Source organism: Sardina pilchardus, chromosome 8 (genome assembly GCF_963854185.1).
Source record: "Sardina pilchardus chromosome 8, fSarPil1.1, whole genome shotgun sequence".
Lineage (NCBI taxonomy): Eukaryota > Metazoa > Chordata > Actinopteri > Clupeiformes > Clupeidae > Sardina > Sardina pilchardus.
Genome location: NC_085001.1, coordinates 8389770 through 8411603, shown reverse-complemented (window position 1 = coordinate 8411603; position 21834 = coordinate 8389770). Strand labels below are relative to the sequence as shown.

At 50.0% G+C, this 21834-nt stretch overlaps 1 protein-coding gene across 1 annotated transcript in view; it reads left to right on the top strand.

Moving 5' to 3' along the window:
* The window catches only part of bmp1a (bone morphogenetic protein 1a), a 53009-nt gene that overhangs the window by 14292 nt on the left and 16883 nt on the right, over nt 1–21834 (top strand). Inside the window, exons 2-7 of the mRNA XM_062542586.1 lie at nt 2428–2541; nt 4383–4517; nt 6648–6765; nt 9529–9707; nt 10905–11010; nt 19129–19253. Coding sequence (XP_062398570.1) covers nt 2428–2541; nt 4383–4517; nt 6648–6765; nt 9529–9707; nt 10905–11010; nt 19129–19253 — 777 coding nt within the window. The remainder of the gene's footprint in view (nt 1–2427; nt 2542–4382; nt 4518–6647; nt 6766–9528; nt 9708–10904; nt 11011–19128; nt 19254–21834) is intronic.

Here is a 21834-nt window from a genome sequence, read left to right as displayed (position 1 = left end):
TGCTCAAACACATTCGCTTCCCTGAGGCAGTGTGTGAACAGGGCAGTAGGGCTGCGCTCCCCCCCCAACCTCTCCCGCCTCCCTCCGACACACACACACACACACACACACACACACACACAGCCTCTCTTTTTTCTAACACCCAGACATGCAGCCCACGTCTGAGCAGTCTCTCTCTAGACGCACACACACACACACACACACAGTCACTCTCTGTCTCCTGCTCACTCACTTACTCACTCATACACATACACGTACATACACAGACACAAATGCACACACATGCACACACACACACACACACACACACACACACACACGCACACACGCACACACGCACACACACACACATACACACACACAGTGTCCAGGCAGTAAAGAGAGCCCTAGCTAGCTCACGTGCTGATGTTAAGGGCCTGTAAAACTCCCAGCAGCCCTCACTACCTCTCCTGCCTTCGCCACCGGCAGCCGTCCCCCCCCCCCCTGCCACGGGCATAGTGGCGCTCCAGTAGAGGGGGGAGGGGGGCTGTAAAGCCCCTTTCCTCCATAAAAAAGTGTCTGTGGACTTAATTGATCTCTTCCCCTTGGGCCTCATTAAAATACTTGCCCTATATTCCAGGCACCCCACTGTACTCTGGTTGTGCTAAATGATCGCCCCCCTACCTCTTTTAAACTGTGGGATTTTTTTTTATTTTTTTTGCCCAAGGAGTCTATGGCTGTGGGGTTCTACCAACACTGGGCTGATATGCCCACTTTGGCCAAAAAAAAAAGAACGTTCCAGAATGAAGAGCTCATTAAATGGTGGCATATGCCCTCAGTTGAATTGAATGCCATGTGGGCATTTCTCTTGTGGTTCTGTCTCGGTATAAAACGGAATTCAGTTCATGCCGAACAGCCCCTGGTGAGTTCCTCGACAGACAGGCTGCCTTCCTACAAATCAGGTCACATATCTGCCGTTTCAGAGTGTGTGTGTGTGTGTGTGTGTGTCCGTGTGTGCACCTTAATGTGTGTGTATTGGTCAGAGAGCTCTGTGAGGTCTGTTACTCAACTCGGGGTTTTGCAACCGCTCAGATCTCTCAAGTGAAACTTTAAACAAACAAGCGCCAGCTCTGCACTGCTCCACACACTCCACACACACACACACACATACACACACACACACTCACACACATACGCACACACGCACACACACACTCCACACGCACACGCACACGCACACGCACACGCACACGCACACGCACACGCACACACACACACACACACACACACACACACACACACACACACACACACACACACACACACACACACACACACACACACACACACGTCCCTCTCCCTTATTCATAAGCAGCCTATCTGTAAGGCTGTGATTGCTTTGCTAACTCCGTGTGCTCCTTATAATTAGTTGTGCTGATCCAAAGGATATCCGCTCGGGAGCTTAGAGCCGTCAGTCAAGAGCTGCCCCTCTTTCCCCCAGCTGCAATTAGTCCCTGACCAAATAATTAGAGGCCCTATCCATATGCATGCATACGTTCCATTTAGGTCACCATAGGACACCAGTGTTTCATGTGTGCGCAGCTAACTAGCGACGGTGGCTGAGCGCGGGCCCTTAAATGAGTAGCCCTATGGAGCGCTCAGTCGGCACATGAATAATTAAAGTGGCACACATGATGAACTTGGCTGGATGCGGTGTGATTGACAAGGCTTTAAAAAATGGATGAGCAGCGTTTGGCTGGAGGACCTTCTCCTTCTGCAGTCATTTGTTTATTTTTTTTTTAAATATATATATATCTGACATGGAGGGGAATAGAGATTAAAAGCAGCTGGAGTGGTGATGGAAGTCTGGTGGTGGAGGTTTTCAGTGCGGAGAGACACAAATAGAAAATACTGGAAATGATTTGGTTTTAGTCTTGGAAAGCAGACCAGCGGATTTCGTTCCGCTTTGTGTGTCGGTGTGTGTCGATGGCCGACACAGTAGCCACCGAGGACTCTTTCAGGAACCGAGTCTGAGGTTTCGGATTCAGCCGCCACGTGACTCTGTTGACCAGCTGTGTGGGCTCTTCCTATTGTCTCCCCGTGCGAAGGCTACAGTTGATGGTCTTGAATGAAAATGACCTCTGGTGGAAATGTAACCCAGCTTTCATGCTCTCATTGTGTCCAGTGTCTGGAGGGAACAGCCTATTAACAGTAGGAATGTTTTCTCTGCCTAGCCCAAATCTAAGTCAGATCGAAGATGACAAAACAACTGTTTCTGTTTCTAAGCTTGAGTGATGTAATTGTGAACACAGTGTCACGCTTGCCAAAGACAAACGAAACAAAAGCACTGCTGCTTCTATTTGACAAAAGATGCCAGTGTTGACATGCTAGTCTCAATCTTAAATCTTAATCTTAACCCATCTCCTGTCTCTCTCTCCATCTCTCTAGTTGCCTACCTGGGCGATATCGCCCTGGACGAGGAGGACATGCGCAGTTTTAAGGTGGTCCGGGTAGTGGACTTGGCCCAAAGGACTGTGCAGATCTTCAACAACACCAACACAGGTACAGTACCAGTCTTCTGTACCACTGCTTCTGATCCATAGAAGCCCACAATAGTAAAACTTAATTGAAACCATTCCTCCTCAGGCTACTAAAGTGTGTGTGTTGATATTCTCCCACCAAATTGAATGTCCAAACTCCAACGTCGTTGTTGTTGTGTTGTGTTCGGAGGCTTGTAGCTTTATGGTGCGTCTGGGAACACCAGACTCCTGCACAGCCCCAACCCTTCTGCACAAGTGTTTGTCTGAACCAACCAAGCGTGGGAACCTTCTTTCCCGTACGCCCGCGCTGCGTCATTGTTGTTTCTGCGCCATATAGGCTGGTCAGAGCAGCTGCACGCTACAGTCCCAGTCCTGACCTCGCGCATATGGCTTGACCCCCCCCCCCCCCCCCCACACCCCCCTCGGCCCTCCTCCTTAATGTTCAACAAGATACAGCACCGCAGCTGTAATCAGGAACAGAGATTGAGTGCCTCAAGTTTCCTTAGGAAAAAAAGGGAAAACCAGAATCCTTTAGCATTTTTTCCAGGGCTTGTGATGGCCAGTGGTTTGAGAAACTATTTTAGAGTTGACATAGTTTTTTTTCTTTAAAAAAAAAAAGTTAACAAAGCATTCGCATATCAGTGTAAGTGTTACGCTTCCTCGAAAACAGTGTATTTTTAACTCTCAAGAGAGAGCATGCAAAGACATACTTTTGTTTCATGCCTGTGTCCATCATTGCTGGTGCAGGGCTCTCAGCGTGTCCACAGCCTGCCAGGGAGGAATTCTTCTCTCATGCACTGCATGGATTTCGCTGGCCGATACACAAACCAACATCTCAGCAGTCGGCGTTCCAGCCCCATAACAAGCTCAAAAACCTCATACCCATAGCCTCGTGCTTCCCACTTCTGTTGAGGCTGAAGTAGTTCTGTTTAATATTTATACTCCCACTTTAGCGTGTCAGTGTCAAGTGCTAAATAACGCTGTCTGGGAGTTAATTGTCTCGGGCAACCGACTCACGACATAAACGTCTTTTTTTTTTGTGGCTGTAAAACAAATGTGAGTGGGGAAAATTAGAGATTAGATGTTGAGCTTTCTCTTCCAGTCTCTGGTGTCTGCTGGGAGCCACATATGGAGAGCAGGTTCATCCGCAGAGATGCTCACCTCGCGTGTTAATCCCTCTTTGCCTCGGGAGTTATTATTCCTGGAAAACTCGAAAGAACAAAGTACCCATTAGTTTCCTTCCTAATCAGAACTGAGCCGAACCGAACCGAACCAAACGGTGAGCAGATGCGTATGGGTTTATTTATCGAACACAGTGAATGTTAGGACCGTAAGTGTGTATGTATTACTCCATCAGCCTTTCTTGGCTCCAGTGTTCTCCAGACCACCACCTGGTCTCCAACACCCAGCAGGAAAGCTGTAGTAGGGAGATCGGAGGCAGATTCTACTCAAACGCTCTGAAAAAGAACCCAAACCTCTGATGACCCAGTCATGGGTGTGGTGGAGTCAGTCAAGGGGAACAGCTGCACATTTTCAGCACAAACTGAAAAAGAAGGAAAAAAACTCCACTTTTTTTCTAACCTACTTTTACAGAGCTCTCTATGTCCAGACAGACCTCAGCCTGGCCATGCCATCCTCTTTATGAATCCACAAAACGTTATCTTTTTTTTTGTCTGTGCGGAAATGATTAATGTTGATGTGTTATTGCATTGGGAGTGAATCATTTCCAAAAGCTCCTTTCGTAAAGCTAAAGCATGTTTTTGTATAGTTTCGTTGGACTTTCACAGGGACTTATTGGAGTGCCAGATTTCCTGGGACAGATGTGACCTGGCCATGTTGTTTGCTTTGTAACGTGAATGACAGGTTCGTCTGCCAGTGAGACGAGGGCGGTGCCAGACCCACCGGGCTCTCGCCGCAAGAAAAGGGCGGCGACCTCCAGGCCTGAGAGGGTGTGGCCAGAGGGGGTCATTCCGTACGTGATCAGCGGCAACTTCAGTGGTAAGAATCAGTGTGCTCTTTGAACGTAAAGGGATCTAAGTCATGCCTCTGTGTGTGTGTGTGTGAGAGAGAGAGAGAGAGAGAGAGAGAAATAAAGAGAGAGAGAGAGAGAGTGCACGCTTGGGTTGTACTGGTCAATTACAAGCTATAAGCTATATGTGTTTATGAATTTTGATGAACATTTGTTACTTAATCTGCAAGAAGGCATGCAAAGTGTGTGTGTGTGTGTGTGTGTGTGTGTGTGTGTGTGTGTGTGTGTGTGTGTGCGCACACTCATGGGGAGGGGGGGGGGTCCTGATACTTCCATTCGTGAGCGCTTCTGACCCTAATCTGAGTCGAGTGAATAAGTTCCTTCAATTACTCAGGCCACGACCCACAGCAACGTGAGGCGAAACATTCTTGCCAAGCACTCAAGGATTTGTGAACATGCACAAAAGCAAAAGGAAGTGAGTCACAGCAGCTCACAGAGCAGGCAGATGTATCCCCACGCGAGAATAAAGAGATTAAAAAGCCCGTTTAGAAACCGTGATCCAGCATGTGCTGTCATGCCCACCGAGCATGTGCATTATATTCGTCTTCTTCCCTGGATCGCCAGCCTTTTGTCATCCCTTCGACCGTGACCGGATCCAAAAAAATGAAACACTGCATGCTGGTCATGAGTGTTAATCTCCTCCAGAATAATGGGGTCCTTTTTGTCTGTCTCTATCAACCCAAACAAAGCGTGACACAACGTGAAGAGGGCCTTTTGTTTTTAAGTCAGAGTTATGAAATGGGAAAGGCCGCTTTGCGAGTCCCTTGAGGTGACTGCCGCTCCTGAGCAAACATGTGAATCATGTGTCCAAGTCGATCGTGCCTTTCCCCTGGCGCTCACGAAAGGCAAGGCGCCTAGATAGGTTGCAGAAAACAGGAAAAGTGGAAGAATGATCACATAAAGAAGGATTTCGCCATAAAATAGTCCTTGGCTTTGAAAAATAAAAGGCCTTTTATTTCAGAGGACTAGAAGCATAGCAAAGCACATCAGTGCATGTCAGCTTCTTCTCCCAGAGAGAGAGAGAGCTGGCGGGTGTAAACATGTGGATATGTCGAGGAATGGTAGGAACATTTACAGGCTTTTGACCTCAGTGCTTTTTACAAAACAAACTTGGCTTGGTCCGTGTCTGGTGTCCGCAGTTCTAAAGTGCACTGGGGTTTTGGACATATCGCCCCAAATGAGCCAACTCCTCTTTGATACTTATGGGCGGAAAGGCCAAAAACAAAAAACCAAGGTTGTGTGAGGGGGGATTCAAGTTGTGTTCTGAACTGTGTCACTTTATCTGATAAGAGCATAGTGAGCTGAAAGTGAGTTAGTGAAAGTTAAAATCAATTGGGTGCACAATGAGACAAAGGCAACTAAATAACCCAACTAAGGCAACTAAATAACCCATCTAAGGCATGTCCCTCTCAGACTCATTGGTGTTGGAACACTTTGTGTCAGTGGTTAAGGAGAGATTTGTGCTATTGCTTTGCTGGCCAGACTCTACTGGGAGGGTCTCCGATAAACTATCTACAGATCATCATATTGTCATATTATAAATCACATTATCATATTATAAGCTATCGGTCAACCCTGTAGTTCGGGGACACTCAATATAGGCAAACAAAACGAAGCAAAATTGAACACGGACCGTCACCTAAATCGGTATGCTGATTTTAATTATCTTGGCCTACAACTTGATTTAACTTGAATTTCAACAAACCACCCGTTAAGTCTCCGTAAGCAGACTAGGCTATCGAAGTGTTCCCCTTTTTTTCTGTAACCAGTGGTCAGAAGTAGCCGCTTCATCATTCATTTCCCACCTGTCCAGTCGTGCTGATGGATTCCCCCTAAGGAGGCGATTTCCATCAGAGATGGCCACGGTCTCTGCACTCCTTTGCTCCCGTCGCTGAGCAGGTCGGCAGGGCTGACGCGCTCCGCTGAAGAGCTACTCCTGGGAGGGAGGGTGGGAGCGTGTCTGGGAAGCCTGGGCTGTATAGCCATCACTCATCTCTCATCTCTGTTCCTGTGTGTGTGTGTGTGTGTGTGTATGTGTGTGTGTACGTGTGTGTGTGTGTGTGTGCGTGTGTGTACGTGTGTACGTGTCCCTCTCTCAGGCAGCCAGCGGGCCATCTTCCGGCAAGCCATGCGTCACTGGGAGAAGCACACCTGCGTGACGTTCATCGAGAGGACGCAGGAGGAGAGCTACATCGTCTTCACCTACCGGCCGTGTGGGTGAGTGGGCCAACTCGTGTGTGTGTGTGTGTGTGTATGTATAAGGTTGTGTGTGTGTGTGTGTGTGTGTGTGTGTGTGTGTGTGTGTGTATATGGTTGTCTGTGTGTATGTATGTACTGTATGTGTGTGTGTCCGTGTATTTGATTTTGTACATCTGTGTGAATGCTTCAGCGTATTTGTGTTTTTGTCTTGTGGTGCACATCTGTGTATTTGCGTGTGTGTGCGCGTCCGATAGTTACGTGTGCTTCTGTATGTTTTGTTGTGTGTCTTTTGTGCACGTTGCGTTCCTCCGATCGAGGAATGTCGGGGGATGGCGGGATGACCGCACTCGTCTTTCCCGTAAAGGAGAGGACGTTTCGGGGGCTTGCTCATCCCTCCCCGCGTAGCCGTGCGGTCTTTATTTCCCCCTCTCTTCCGACAGGCCCCCTGATTTACCGCCTAAGTGCTTTTCCATGCACTTCCGTCCGCCGTGCTTCAGTCCTTGCTCATGCTGGACACGTCCTCCCCTGAGTCGTAGTAATTCGGCCCCCACCACCCCCGTCCCCCGCCCCCCCTGCCTTGCCAGGCCGCAGTGAAAGCGGCCCTTTCAGGCTCTGCGGAGGGCGAATGCGGCTGGCTCCATGGATCAGAGCCCCCAGCCGGTCTGCCCACCCTGCCCAGCTCCGCGCTTGGGCACCCGTGTCGCACATGGCCCCCCTCGGCATCTTGCTTCGCCAGGAAGAACCCCCCCCCCCCCCCCCTCGCCCCCAGCCCATCCACCCCTGCCCCCCCAGGAGAGAGAGTACAGCTTCAATGGCCTCACTTAGACCCCAGCGAGCCCCACTCCATCTTTTTCACTTTGCTTTCTTTTCCACAAAGAGGGAGAGAGAGAGAAAGAGAAAGCGAGACAGAGAGAGAGAGAGAGAGGGAAAGAGAGAGGGAGAGACTCACATCATAGTTGCATCAGTCAGAATGGATTAGTCAAATCAAACAAATCATGTCATGGAAGAAAAATCCCCTCTTAATCTAATTCCTCTGTTCGTGATAAAACATACATTACAACAGCGTGCGCTCTGAAAGCCAACGCCAACGCACTGGGAACTGGGACCACTGGAGGGAACAGCCAAAGACCAGGTGCATGAAACAACAAGCCTGTCCCTTTTTTCCCCCCTCCGCTCCGCTACGGCATGCCCAGTCATTTTTAGCCGGGGTGATTGGGCGCCCAGGGAACAGGGGGGGCTTTATCCACGCAGGCAGCCGAGCGGGCGGCCAGGGAGGCGGGGAGGAGCGGCTCGCTAAGGGCCCTGTCTGTGCTGTGATGCACACTCAGCAAGGCCCCCATCTGTCCTGTGCAAAGTTCAAGGCAAGTCTCTGGAGTCTCTAGCTGTGGGCTCTCGGTAATTAGAGAGCGGTCTGTTGGGCTTACATAGGCAGGGAGTGTGTGTGTGTGTGTGTGTGTGTGTGTGTCTCTGTGTCTCTGTGTGTCTGTGTGTGTGTGTGTGTGTGTGTGTGTCTGTGTGTGCACTCGTGTGTGTGCACTCGAGTGTGTGTGTGTGTGTATATGTTTTACTGTGTGTGTGTGTGTGTGTGTGTGTGTGTGTGTGTGTGTGTGTGTTTGTGCAGGCATCTGGTTGTGTGTTTGAGTGTGCATGGCTATGTGTATACACTGGCAAGTGTGCTGGCGTGTTTCTGTGTGTGTGTGTGTGTGTGTGTGTGTGTGTGTTTGTGTGTGTACGTGCAAGCATCTGGTTGTGTGTTTGAGTGTACATGGCTATGTGTATACACTGGGAAGTGTGCTGGCGTGTTTCTGTGTGTGTGTGTGTGTGTGTGTGTGTGTTTGTGTGTGTGTTTGTGTGTGTACGTGCAAGCATCTGGTTGTGTGTTTGAGTGTGCATGGCTATGTGTATACACTGGCAAGTGTGCTGGCGTGTTTCTGTGTGTGTGTGTGTGCACAAGTGCGTGTGTGTGTGTGTGTGTTTGTGTATGCACACATGTGCGTGCGTGTGTGTGTGTGTGTTTGTGTGTTTGTGTTTGTCAGTGCTGTTAAAGTGAGCTCCAACAGTGACCTTTTGATGTTGGAAAGAGAGAGAGAGAGAGGGAGAACTCTCTTACCTCTGGCAAATGGAGAGCGACATTACACTGGGGAGTTGTGGAATGCGTTTAATGTGTCTGTGTTGCCCGTGTCGCTGTCTCCATATTGACACGTTTGTGAACACTTCTTTAGATCACGGTGACGTCTCTTGACTAATAGCAAACATTCTATCCCTCTTGCAACACTCTGCTCTTTGTCCATGTCTGTCATACTGTATGTCTATATCTGTGTTATAGATAAGTGTGGATTCAATATGCATTATTTCTTACTGGTTCTTACCTCTCTGGTTGTCTCTCTACCTGACTCTTAGAAAAAAAGGTGCTATATAGAACCAAAAATGGTTCTTTTGCCTGCTTCATATATGGCACCCTTTGAAGGGTCCATCAAAGGAACCCCTAAGGATTTGTTAAAGCCTTCATGGTTCTTTAAAGCACCTCAAGAACCCCTTTTTTTAAAGTGTGCTTATATAAACCGTGTGAGTGAGTGAGTCAGTGAGTGAGTCTGAAAGTACACAAGGTCCTCCAGTGCAGTGTGTGTTGACTCTTTGGATCAATGGGGGTGGGGTGGGGGGGTGTGGGGGGGTGAGGGGGGTCATGATGGTAGCCACTAGTTGTTGTCGTTCGCTGGTCCTTCACTAAGTCCTCCCACTCTGTCCCCCCTCCTGGTTCTCCCTCTCCTCTTCCTCCTGCAGGTGCTGCTCGTATGTGGGTCGTCGGGGCGGAGGCCCCCAGGCCATCTCCATCGGCAAGAACTGCGACAAGTTCGGCATCGTGGTGCACGAGCTGGGTCACGTCATCGGCTTCTGGCACGAGCACACGCGGCCGGACCGCGACGAGCACGTCAGCATCATCCGCGACAACATCCAACCAGGTAAGCCTACACCTGATGCCGGCTCCCCGCCTCCCTCCTTTCAGCCTCACAAACCAGCCGCCACCGCCATTGATCGAGCGCCGCCATTCATCGAGTAACACAATCTGTGATCGCGTCAAAACAACTCTAGCAGTCAAAGGCCCGCGGCACAGCCTCCCAATAAGTCACTGGCATGTCAAATTGGGCGAGGGAAAGATGCCAGTCACCAACCCTGTCGAGCTCATTAAAGCGGGCGGCGGTGTGAAACACCAACTGTTTCCAACTGAGCTCCTGGCAGCGGCGGGCATCGCTGTGCCATCTGCAGCGAGACAGAGACTGAAGTCACCCAGGTCAACAGCTGCGCGGAGAGAGAATGAGGTTTTTTTTTTGTTTCTTAACAAAGGCGGGCAGTGGCCAAGATGCCAGCCTCTGCTCTGAGAATTGAGTCGAGTCTATCTGCTTTCTATTCACCCTCTCTCCTTTTCTTCTCTTTCTTTATCTCTCCCTTTTCTTTTCTCTCTCTCCGTCTCTGTCTCCCTCTCTCTCTGCCGCTGTATTCATTACCTGCAGGTGAATCATTTATAAGCAGGCTCTGGCCGGAACCTGCCTGGTGATTTCACAGCCAAGTCCTGGCTCAACCCAATTATATTTTGCAACCGGATGACCCGATCAAATTTCAGGGTATCTAGTGATACCAACTGTCTCGAAATAAAGAAGGATATTCGAAAGAGAGCTGCAGATGTGCGATACAGTTGAAAAAATATAAATTGATGATTCACGCAGTAAGAGTTACTGACAGCCTAAACTGCAATTCTCTTGGTAATGACACTGGATGACTTTGAGCTAGTTTGGTTTCCGACAGAATAGCAGGAAATAGGATTACACACCGTTTCTGGATTGATGACACTCTGTGCTTGCTGGTCATGAACTGACTTGTCATGGCCTACTTACATTTTATGTAATAAATTAGGCCAGTGGGGTGGGTTGCGGTTTGTGAGTCATGTGTCATGTCCTTCATTTTTCCATGTGGAAAGGTGGCTAGACCGTCTGAAACATTCTCTGTGTGTGTGTGTGTGTGTGTGTGTGTGTGTGTGTGTGTGTGTGTGTGTGTGTGTGTGTGTGTGTGTGTGTGTGTGTGTGTGTGTGTGTGTGTGTGTGTGTGTGTGTGTGTGTGTATGTGTGTGTGCGTGTGTGTGTGTGTGTGGTTGGCTTTCTCAGGGCAGGAGTATAACTTCCTGAAGATGGAGCCCGGTGAGGTGGACTCCCTCGGGGAGACGTACGACTTCGACAGCATCATGCACTACGCCCGGAACACGTTCTCAAGGTAAGGCACTACGCCCGGAACACGTTCTCAAGGTAAGGCACTCGGCCAGGAGGACTCGTTCTGCTCGGAGCTCTCACCACGTTCCTTAAAAATCCGCGCAGCCATGAAGATCCTCTGACAACACGCCGAGCAGCTCTCCTCTAAAATATGCCTTGCTCACACTCACAGCCAAATGTGGCTTGAGGACTGCACTACTGCTAGTGTAACAACTTGACTTGAGGTGAAAGTATCAAAACAAGATCAAGCAAGCATGAACTCATTTGCATACCATCTGCCACAAATCAGGGATTGTTAGGCCATTTCATTCCACACAATCTCACCATCAAGTTGACCCTGCCCTACAGAACGATGGGTGGTTTTCCGTATACCACATTTCCTGCGTCAGCTAACTGATTAGCGGTTAGCCGACATGTTAGCGCCTGGAGGCTATAGAATCTTGGCTTCTGCCCAAATGCAGGGCAAGCTCTGTAGACGCTCCACCTGCCCAAGAGAGAGCTCTCACACACAACCCTTACCGACAGAAGGGACTTTGGGACTTTCAAGGAACACTGAGGGAACTTCAAGAACACGGTTCCAATGGTCTGACCCACCACATAAAAGTTTTAAAGGACCAGACTCAGAGAAAGGAAAGGAAAGGCAGGGGAAGAAACAGAATGGCGGCTGCTTGCTCTAGTTCTAAAATGCAAGCGCAGAGATTTATTTCGATTGGGTGGCTTCCAGGTTCTCTGTCCAGCTACATGTTAATCCGAGACCTGTGAAATCAATGTGGGGAGAGTAAATGGACACACTGGACATATGTTTCCTCCAAGCAAGGAGACATTAACGATCTAGTTAATCCGACTTTTGGGAACGCAATGGAAAAATACTGTAGGTGGTGCTAAACCAATAGATGACCTTTGTTTTGACAAGGTGTCGGTTTTCCCTTACTTATAGCGGCTCAGAGGGATGCTTAGTACTTAGAGGTGCTTTAAAGAGAAAGTATGAAAGTGCTTATTGTATGGCAAGCTTTTTTCCCTCCTCCTCATCCTCCTCCTATTGTTTTGCTGGGGGGGGTGTTAGTTGTTTTCTTTGGGAAAATGATTTACGGGTGTAAACTCACACATGTTTACAGGAAACGCCCCACGGTAATGTCTTGCACATTTTTCGCTCGTCCTCTCTGCACCGCCGAAATCCCTTAAGAAGGCACATTTCCACTCTTTTTATGGCATGCAGCAACCGCAACTGTCGTATAGCTTACTCAGCCCCGAGGTTGGGTCGAAGAAGCACACATTGAGTGTCTTTGTGGCTTACTCTGATTGCCGTGGGCTGGTGTGGGGGTGGAGGTGCCGGTCACCTTGGGAAGTGGCGTCAGCGATTCCAGGGGCTGATAGCGTTACTGGAGCATCTCTCTTTTTTTTTCTCTCTCTCTCTCACTCACTCTCTCTCTCTCTCTCTCTCTCTCTCTCATTCTCTTTAATTTGCTCTCCCCCTCTCTCTCTTTCATTCTCCCTCTCTCTCACATTCTCTTGTTCTTGCTGAGCTTTCACAATCATCCATTGTCCTTCTCCACGTGCGGCTCAGATTGTTGTTGAGGGGGAGCGGTGGTGTGTGTGTGTGTGGGGGGGGGGTTGGAGGGGGGGTGAGAGGGGTTGTTAGCGCAGGACTTGGCGGGCGCAGCGTGATTGGCGAGAGCGGCCAGGCCATTTCGGCCCGCTGCAAAAGCAGCCCGTGCCCACGCAGCCCGTTTCAATTAGCCCCTCCGTGAAACCATGGCGACGTGCCAGCGAAACCTTCGCATCGATCCTGTGATTGGGCTGTAACAAGCACCAGTCGTCACCCCCACCAGTCACTCCAGCTTGCTGTTGTATGCGCAATCAGGCCCCCCCCCTCTCGCTGCGGCGCGGCTCCTTATAAAAACGGGGCCCTTTTTGGTGCCGTCAGCTGCCTCATTACACCACAGAGGAGCGACCCTTTGAAGAGGCTTTTGATCATCGCTGGCCTGATCCAGGGGCATTTTATTTGGCTCAGGCCCGAGGTGGCTGTCGTTTCAAGCCTCATAAAAGCTGGTCACGTGGTGGAGCGTACGATACACAGCTCTCAACCACACAAGGTCTGCCCACTCTGGTTCAACAACAAAATAGTGCTGCACAGTACCTCCCACCGACCAGCGCTGGAGACTGTTGGCTGGAGCCATCAGATTGGAGTTGTTTGACTAATTGTGTCGACTGTCGATTGTCATTGAACTTTAGAACTGTGCCAGCTTGCCACCTTCAGAGAAAACCTTTGGCCAGCCATCTCTGTTTAATCGACGTCATGGCAACTTTTTTTGCCAAGGTGGCATGGCATCTGATTTGAGGAACTTCGACAGAGGCGTTTGAGGCTAACACATTTTCTTTGAACTGAAATATGTGGACGTTTTTTTTTGTGTAAACATTCCAAATGATGCGATTTAAGCTATGTTTTGTAGAACATTTGTTTGAGTTCCCAAATATTCACAGGGAATTCCAAGAAAATGAAAAGCTGTTTTGAAAGCCGTTTGAAAACCTTTGAAAAACCTTTGTTGGACCCCAACTCCTGCACACTGTGAACGAGTCTGCTGCTAATTAGATAGCTTTTATTCGACCCACGCGTCTGTACAGCATGGTAAAGTCCGCTGCTTGTTACACAGCTTTTATGTCGGCCCAAACCCTTCACACTATGATAGTCTGCTGCTTATTAGATAACTTTTCTTTCAGCCCAAATCTTGCACAAATGTGATGGTGCCCGCCGCCTATTGCATAGCTTTTGCTTTGATCCAAATTCATTCACATTGTGGCACAGCCTCCTGCTTATCCACAATATTCTCCAGCCAACAATGAGCGTCGCTATGACACCTAGACTAGCTATTCAGAAATCCAGTTTTCTTTTTCCGCGGACAGCAGCGTTGTAGGCCTATTGATTTTAATGTGGTGGCAGACAGTGCTTGACAACCTAAAGCAAACTTATATTTCTCTGGCAGTCATGTATTATATAGAATATCCATATTAAGAGCAAAATTGTCAACATTCCCGAAAGAAATATAAGTTGAAGCATATTCTAGTTAACCTGCTGAGACTGCGCTAAGTTATAACGTCAACAGAACCGATGGGAGATGAAAATCGGACGGATATCCGGTTTCATGACTGCGGTGGTTTAGATGCCCCAAACACTGAAGAAGAGTCCGCTACTTATTAGTGACTCCAAAGTGAATAAAAAGAGTGAGAAGAGACGGCCAAAGAGCTCAGATGGTTTCAGCCACCGCTTTCTGTCCCTCAAGTCTGCTCATAGCATCAGGCACTGCATACCAACCGTGCAGAAGGGTGTAGTGTTGATTTTACACAGGATAAACAGTTACTCGCAGTCCTCTCTGGCTGTCCAGTTTATGTTGCCGCAGCGCGTGTCAGTTGTTTTTGAGGAATGTCTCACTCTTTTTACTATTCCGTACAAGCCACAAATGAAGTCGAAACACACACAGATGTTGGCATACAACTACCCGGGCAGTTGATCTCAATTCTATACCTGACAGAAACCCGATTAGAAAAGTATAACTCCTCAAATCTCCCAACTTCAGTCAGAGACCACTGTGCTGGTCTGGAATGTGTTGGGGAGAAAAACGATTTGACAGCACTGTAGCCTCCTTGTCAGCCAAGCCAGGCGGTTGAGTGTTTTGTCCGTTTTTGGGGAGGCGCAGTGTAAGTGCCAACTGACCTCGTTCTCGGACTAGGCCACTTATTACACGCTGCCTTTTGCTGGAACTCCCAGGAGATGCGAGCCTGTCATTCCATACAGTAAGCTGTACTTTGGTGTTACAGGAGGAGTGTCCAAGGCCTCCACTAGCGAGCGGAAGCATTACAGCATTACAGCATTACAGGACGCAGGCCTATTTTGGTATTTACTGTTCTGCTCTCTGCCCCAAACCCCCAGCTCACTTTTCACTTTTCACTCGCTCTTATTTTGGCCATGGAAGCACTAGGAGGACACTTTTTGGGATCTTTCTCATCTGGATTAAGAGAGAGAGCGAGAGAGAGAGAGAGGGAGAGGAACTATAAAGAGAGAGAGAGAGTGAGAAAGAGAGAGAGAGAGGAAGGGAGAAAGTGGAAGGGAGGGAAAGGAACGATGGTAGAGAGGGAGAGAGAGAGAGAGAGAGAGGGAGCAAGAGGAATGATGGTGGAGAAAGAGAGAGAGAGGGAGCAAGAGGAGGGATGGTGAAGGAGGAAACATCTCAGTGTGAGCTTTAACTTTCCTGACATGGGAGGCCGGGGGTTGGAGCGCGCGTCGTCTCGGCGGCGGAGCGCAGCGGGGGTTGCTGTTAAATCAGAGTGACTGCTCCAGGCTCTGCCCGGGGACGTGAGGGACGGGCCAGGACGCAGGGCCATGTCCCCCCCCACCCCACCCCACCCCACCACACTCCACCCCACTCCATGTGTCTCAGGCCAGGGACTCGGAGGAGCTCTGACAGCCTGCAGCCAGAGCGCAGCTCCCCTGTGTGACAGTAACATGAGCTCAGGCACACGCAAGTGCAGGCAGCCAGGCAGAGGGAAACCGAGGGAGACAGAGACAGGGAGAGAGGGAGGGAGAGAGAGAGAGAGAGAGAGAGAGAGGGAGGGAGGAAGAGGAAGATGAAGAAAATAGTGAAGAGAAAGAAGGGAAGATAGACAGTGGTAGAGAGAGAGGAAGAGGAAGAAGATGGAGTTAGGAGAGAGAAGGGAAGGGAGACAAAGTGGAAGAGAGAGAAGAAATAGAGAAAGAGTGATAAAGAGAGAGAGAGCGAGAGAGGGCAGAGAGAAGAGAGAGAGGGTGAAGGCCAGCCAGGCCAGGATCATTACTACACAGCTCTAATATGAGAACCAGCTGTTCTGCTGCTCCTGCTTGCTCTCTCTCTCTCTCTCTCTCACCCGCTCTCTTTTTCTATCTCTCTCTCTCTCACACACACACACACACTATCTCTCCCTCTCCCCCTTTCATTCTCTTTCTGTTTGTCCCTATTTCTCAACTCAATTTATTGTTTCTCTCTCTTTCTCTCTTTCTCTCTCTCTCTCTCTTGCTGTCTCTCAGTGAAAACAGACACTCCATTCCTTCCCAACCCCTCTGCTCTGTGCTCCATGCTTGCCTGTTGCAGTCTCCCTGCCTGGACAGCCTCCTAAATAAGCCGCCGTGCAATCGTGGCAGTGAGTTCTGGGGAAGCGGAGAGGGGAATTCTTCCCTCCTCTGTACCCGGAGGCCGACGCTGGCTCGGCACCGTCCGCTTGGCTTCCGCGACGGTCTGCTTTTCTCTGGATTTGTTGTCCGACTGTCTTAGCTGAATGCTGCGAAGGGTTGGGAGATGTGGGGTGTGGGGGGGGGGGGCGTTGATTGATTGGAGATGCGTTTGGACAAAATAAAGTGCTGTCTGCTTTTGACTGCCTCTCCCCGGATTTAAGAATGTACTTGTCTGTGTGACTGTTGTCGAATTGCCTCGTCCAAGTCCTCTGGCTCTTGTTTGCTTTTGGGTGTGAGATGGCCTGACGGGTTTGGCAGTGAAATAGAGCTGATTTATTTCATTTTCTTTCATGATTATGTTTTTTTTTTCTGCGTGAGAAAATGGGCGCATGTTTTATGTTTTCAGATCTCTTCATCAGCACAAGGCTGCCTTTGTTGGGCTTCTTTTTTTCGTCTCTCAAGTCGCTGTGATGTTTGGGATCCGGCTCACGTTTTTGCCCTGTGCAGGGGAGGGTGCCGATTGGCTGATCTACCTGTCAACACACACACACACACACGTTCACACATACAGACACACACACACACACACACACACACACACACACACACACACACACACATCGCCCCTCTCCTCTGCTCTCTCGTCTCTCTCTTTTTTTTTCTTTTTTTCCCATCAGCCCCCTGTGTGTTTGAAGAGCGCTCTCTACTGTAAATCTCCGTGGGAAGCCGGGCCCTTTGGTCTCGGGCCGTTGTTGAGGAGATTTCATGGCCTGCCTTCACGTTTTGAAGTGTCTCCGGGGGACAAGTGCGGGAGCCCTGCGTGCTTTTTGTCTCGGGCATGTTACCCGAGCTCTCTGCCTGTCGACCACCCCCTCCAATCCCCCTCTAATCACTCACACCCACCCCCCCCCCCACCAACCAATTCTCTTGCCCCCCCCCTTACCCCCGAACCGCCCCTTCTGGGGGCATTTTTCAGGACTGGTGCATGGAGCCGGGCCAAGGCAAATAAAGAGCTACTAGCGCACGCTTTGTCCCCGCTGACACCGGAGCAGGGAGCGGGTGCCGGCGGTGGCCAGCGTCTGAGGGCTGCGGAGAGACGGCTCTGCTCCGGGGGGGGGGAAAGCAGGCTGGGGAAGGGCAGCGGCGGAGGTGGTGGTGGTCTCTCTCTCGCGCTGTTAGCTCAGGACGCTTCTGTTTGCACATGCCGGCCGTTGACGGGCCTGTCGCCATGGGAACAGCCAGGGGAGCGAGCCTTTGCTCGCTGTCAGGCGAGAGGGAAAAGAAAGAGAGAGAGAGAGAGAGAGAAAGAAAGACAGAAAGAAATAAAGGGCCAACGATAAACTTGCAAAAGAAAGTGTCAAGTGATAAAAAAAAAAAAAGCCCGGCGCAGAGAAAGCGGGGTTTTTCCCCCGACCAGATCTGTATAGTCGGAAACATGTTGGATGGCTAGTGTTTCAGCCCTCCTCGGCCTTGGACACTGCGCTCAGTGTTGCAATGCTCGTAAGCCAAACAAACGCTGATTAATGGGCCTGTTTAAATCTGAGGCTGGGTTGTGCACAAGGGCCGGAATCTATGCACGCTCACAAACAACACTGAGGTCAGTGCTGACATGAAAACTCCTCAGCCTGACCTCCTCAAACCGCTCCAGGCCTCGCATCGGTGACGACATTTATTTGTAATTCGGGGGGATTTTGAAATCCTGCGTTACGTCTTTTTTTCGGGGTCATTGTTATGTCACTGTTTTCACAAGGTCTTCTGAAAATTGGAATGATGACTTGGTCAGGTCCTCCTATTGTGTGTGACTCACCATTTAAGAGGAAGTCTGATGCACCACTTCTTGTCTTTTTGGCATCCTACGTCCAGCCCTCCCACTGCTTGACAGAACGTTCCCAGCACAGAGAGTCTCTGCCCTCGTCTCTTTCTGTAAGCTATTACCAATGCTCTAGAGAGGCGAGCCAGCGCGAGAGCCTGGGAGAACAGTTGCGAGATGAATCTCCACCAATTTGTTGTTGTTGTCGATGTTGTTATTGTCATCAATTCATTGCTTTTTGAGTTTTACAAAGGTTCGCTGAAGAAGGGTGTTATTGTTTTTTGTTATTGTTGTTGTAGTTGTTGTTGTAATGGTGTGGTGGTTGCCGCTCGAGTTTTGGCTCTTGTCGGCCCGAGGTTCAGCCCTTTTCCTGTCACAGATAGCGCAGGGGTGTTTTAGCTCCGCGCCGCTGAGAGATGCTACGGCTGCCGTGGCAGATAACGGCCGCTGGCCCCTCGCCCAGGCAGCTGCCTTCGCCAGACGAACACAAACAAATCTGGGGCCTGTTGCGTCCGCAGCTCTGGCAGGCAGGCGGGCAGGCAGGCAGGCAGTCACCGTAGTCCACAATGCCTCTGTGAATAATGGCCGCCTTCTTGGGAGCAGGTGCAGATACCTGTTGAGATATAGCTGCCAGCGTCCTTATCTGCTGGCACAGCTGTGAAGTGTGTGTGTGTGTGTGTGTGTGTGTGTGTGTGTGTGTGTGTGTGTGTGTGTGTGTGTGTGTGTGTGTGTGTGTGTGTGTGTGTGTGTGTGTGTGTGTGTGTGTGTGTGTTCACTTAATGGGTGTGTTTGTGTGGGCATGTGTGTGTTGCATAGAAAAGGTGCCAAAAAAAGCGAGAGATAAAATTCAGACAAATAAGCATGCTGCCACATAGTTGTTTTCTCCACCAATGGTGCCGTGTGTGCTGATTGATAGAATAGAATAATTCTGCTTGCTGGCTCAAGAAATGCACTTACTGCCAAATTATAGTGGTTCTTGAGAATGGCTAGTGAGAACATGTGCTTTAGCTATTTTCAGCTGTGGTTACATGAATAATCTGTTGTACTGTACGTTTCCCTTTAACCTGGTTTTCTTTCTTTTTTCCCCTTTGTCCTCTCTTTCGTCGACGCAGAGGGATATTTCTGGACACCATCCTGCCCCGCTACGATGTGAACGGCGTCCGGCCGCCCATTGGCCAGAGGACCAGGCTGAGTAAAGGGGACATCACCCAGGCTCGCAAACTTTACAAGTGTCCAAGTAAGAGCAAACAGTCCTGCAGAGCAAATTAGGGTGTAACATCAAACAGTGCACAAGTAAAACATTCTTTGCCCTTGTTACTGTTTATTTGGGGATCCATGGCGCCCCCCCCTCACCCCCCCTCCCCACACCAGACGTAGTTAGCGATTGGCCCTTATGCCACCGCAAGTCAATAGCCCGCCGAGAAACCAACCCATCCCAGGTCTCAGCAGATGCAGCTTCTGCCATCTGGAAATAGATGAGCCACCACGATTGATGTGGTGCGGTATCTTGGCGACGGTTACCGTGACTCCCCGGGGCAGGAGGAAGGGAGTGTAAACACTGCCCTGGGAGAGGAAGTTTGTCATCGCTCGCCTTTTTTTTTTTTCTTTTTTCTAATTCCTTCCTCTTTCTCCGATGGATACGCAAGGAGCTGCAGAATTTGGGAGGACAATGAGCCGGAGGGGAGGGGTGGGAAGCCAAGCCAAGCGAAGCCAAGCGAGCCCCGAGAGGCTCTCCTCCCTCCCAGCACAAGAGATGCTAGTGGGGAGAGGTTGGGGTTGAGGGAGGGAAGGGTTCAGCACATTTACAAAAGCAGACTTAACATGGCGCTAACAGGGAGTCAAGCAGCAGAGAGGGACCCATGCTCCTCCACACGTCACCCAGGGCAAGGGCTCCGGGGGTGGGGGGGGATGGAGGGGTGGGGGGTGGGGGGTGGTCGGTGGGGGGGTGGATGGGGTGGATGGGGTGGATGGGGTGGGGGGGTGGGGGGTGGATGGGGTGGGGGGTGGATGGGGTGGAGGGGGTGGGGGGTGGATGGGGTGGGGGGTGGGGGGGTGGATGGGGTGGATGGGGTGGAGGGGGTGGGGGGTGGATGGGGTGGGGGGTGGGGGGTGGATGGAGTGGGGGGTGGATGGGGTGGGGGGGTGGGGGGTGGATGGGGTGGGGGGTGGATGGGGTGGGGGGTGGGGGGGTGGATGGGGTGGGGGGGGCTCCAGGGGGAGCTCTGGTTCAGTCCAGCCAGGGGGTCCGTCGTGCAGCCCTTTCAGTTGTGTACGATCTCATACAGTAGCAAGGCTGCCTGGAGTGGCTCATAGATACAGACATAAGAGAGGCAAACGGCTCTTCAGTAGCGTCTCGTGTGTAGACTTCTCAGCTGGAGTCCATTTCAGCGTGTAGTGTAGCAGCGCAGACTGAGATGCATTTAGTTCTCTCTACTGTCTGCTGCATACTGTATGGAAAGGTAAAGGCTCAGATGCGTTAATTGGTTCCCTACTGCTGCATATGAAAAGTGAAAGGCTGAGATGTGTTTAGTTCTCTACTGCTGTATATGAAAAGTGAAAGACTGAGATGTGTTTAGTTCTCTACTGCGAGATGTGTTTAGTTCTCTACTGCTACAGTACAGTACATGTGAAAAGTGAAAGACTGAGATGTGTCTAGATGTGGGCTGCTACAGTACAGTACAGTACATGTGAAAAGTGCAAGGCTGAGATGTGTTTAGTTCTCTACTGCTGTATATGAAAAGTTAAAGGCTGAGATGTGTTTAGTTCTCTACTGCTGTATATGAAAAGTTAAAGGCTGAGATGTGTTTAGTTCTCTACTGCTGCATATGAAAAGTGCAAGGCTGAGATGTGTTTAGTTCTCTACTGCTGCATATGAAAAGTGCAAGGCTGAGATGTGTTTAGTTCCCTACTGCTGTATATGAAAAGTGAAAGGCTGAGATGTGTTTAGTTCTCTACTGCTGTATATGAAGAGTGCAAGGCTGAGATGTGTCTAGATCTGTGCTGCTACAGTATAGTACAGTACATGTGAAAAGTGCAAGGCTGAGATGTGTCTAGATCTGTGCTGCTACAGTACAGTACAGTTCATGTGAAAAGTGAAAGGCTGAGATGTGTCTAGATCTGTGCTGCTACAGTACAGTACAGTACATGTGAAAAGTGCAAGGCTGAGATGTGTCTAGATCTGTACTGCTACAGTACATGTGAAAAGTGAAAGGCTGCTGGCGTAGCGGCCATTGCATCTGTATGCTGCTCCACATAGCCTCGGTGCCCACGGGGACCCAGGTTCTAGTCGGACTTGAGTTCATTTAACCCACACGCCACCTCTCTCTCTCTCTCTCTCTCTCTCTCCTTCTCTCTCTTTCATTTCCTGCCCAGTGTGCACTGTCCTTTCACATAAAAAGGAAAAGACCCAAACATATAACTTTTAAAAAAATGTAAAAACCTAGTTAAAGTTATTCAATTGAGTCTTTCTCGTTAAATGAGCCTACTCCATTGACTCATCGCCACCGAAAAGAAATGACCAACTGACAAAGTCCAGCTCCAGACTGGCGAAGCTAGTATCCTCAGAGTGAGGATACACCACACAGCGGGCGCCTGCTCATGTCATTAGATTTTTTATATATATATATTTTATTATTTCTCAAGCGTGGCGGCGTGATGTCAGTGGGTTAACGGCGGAGTGTGTTTTGAGTCATGCCTGTGGTCGCTGCTACTGGGGAGGATCAGTGGGCGGAGGGGAGGGTTGGGGGGGGGGGGGGGGTGAGTCGGGGGGGGGGGGGGGGGGTGGAGACGAGCTCGGTACAGCTGTAGTGGAAACCCGT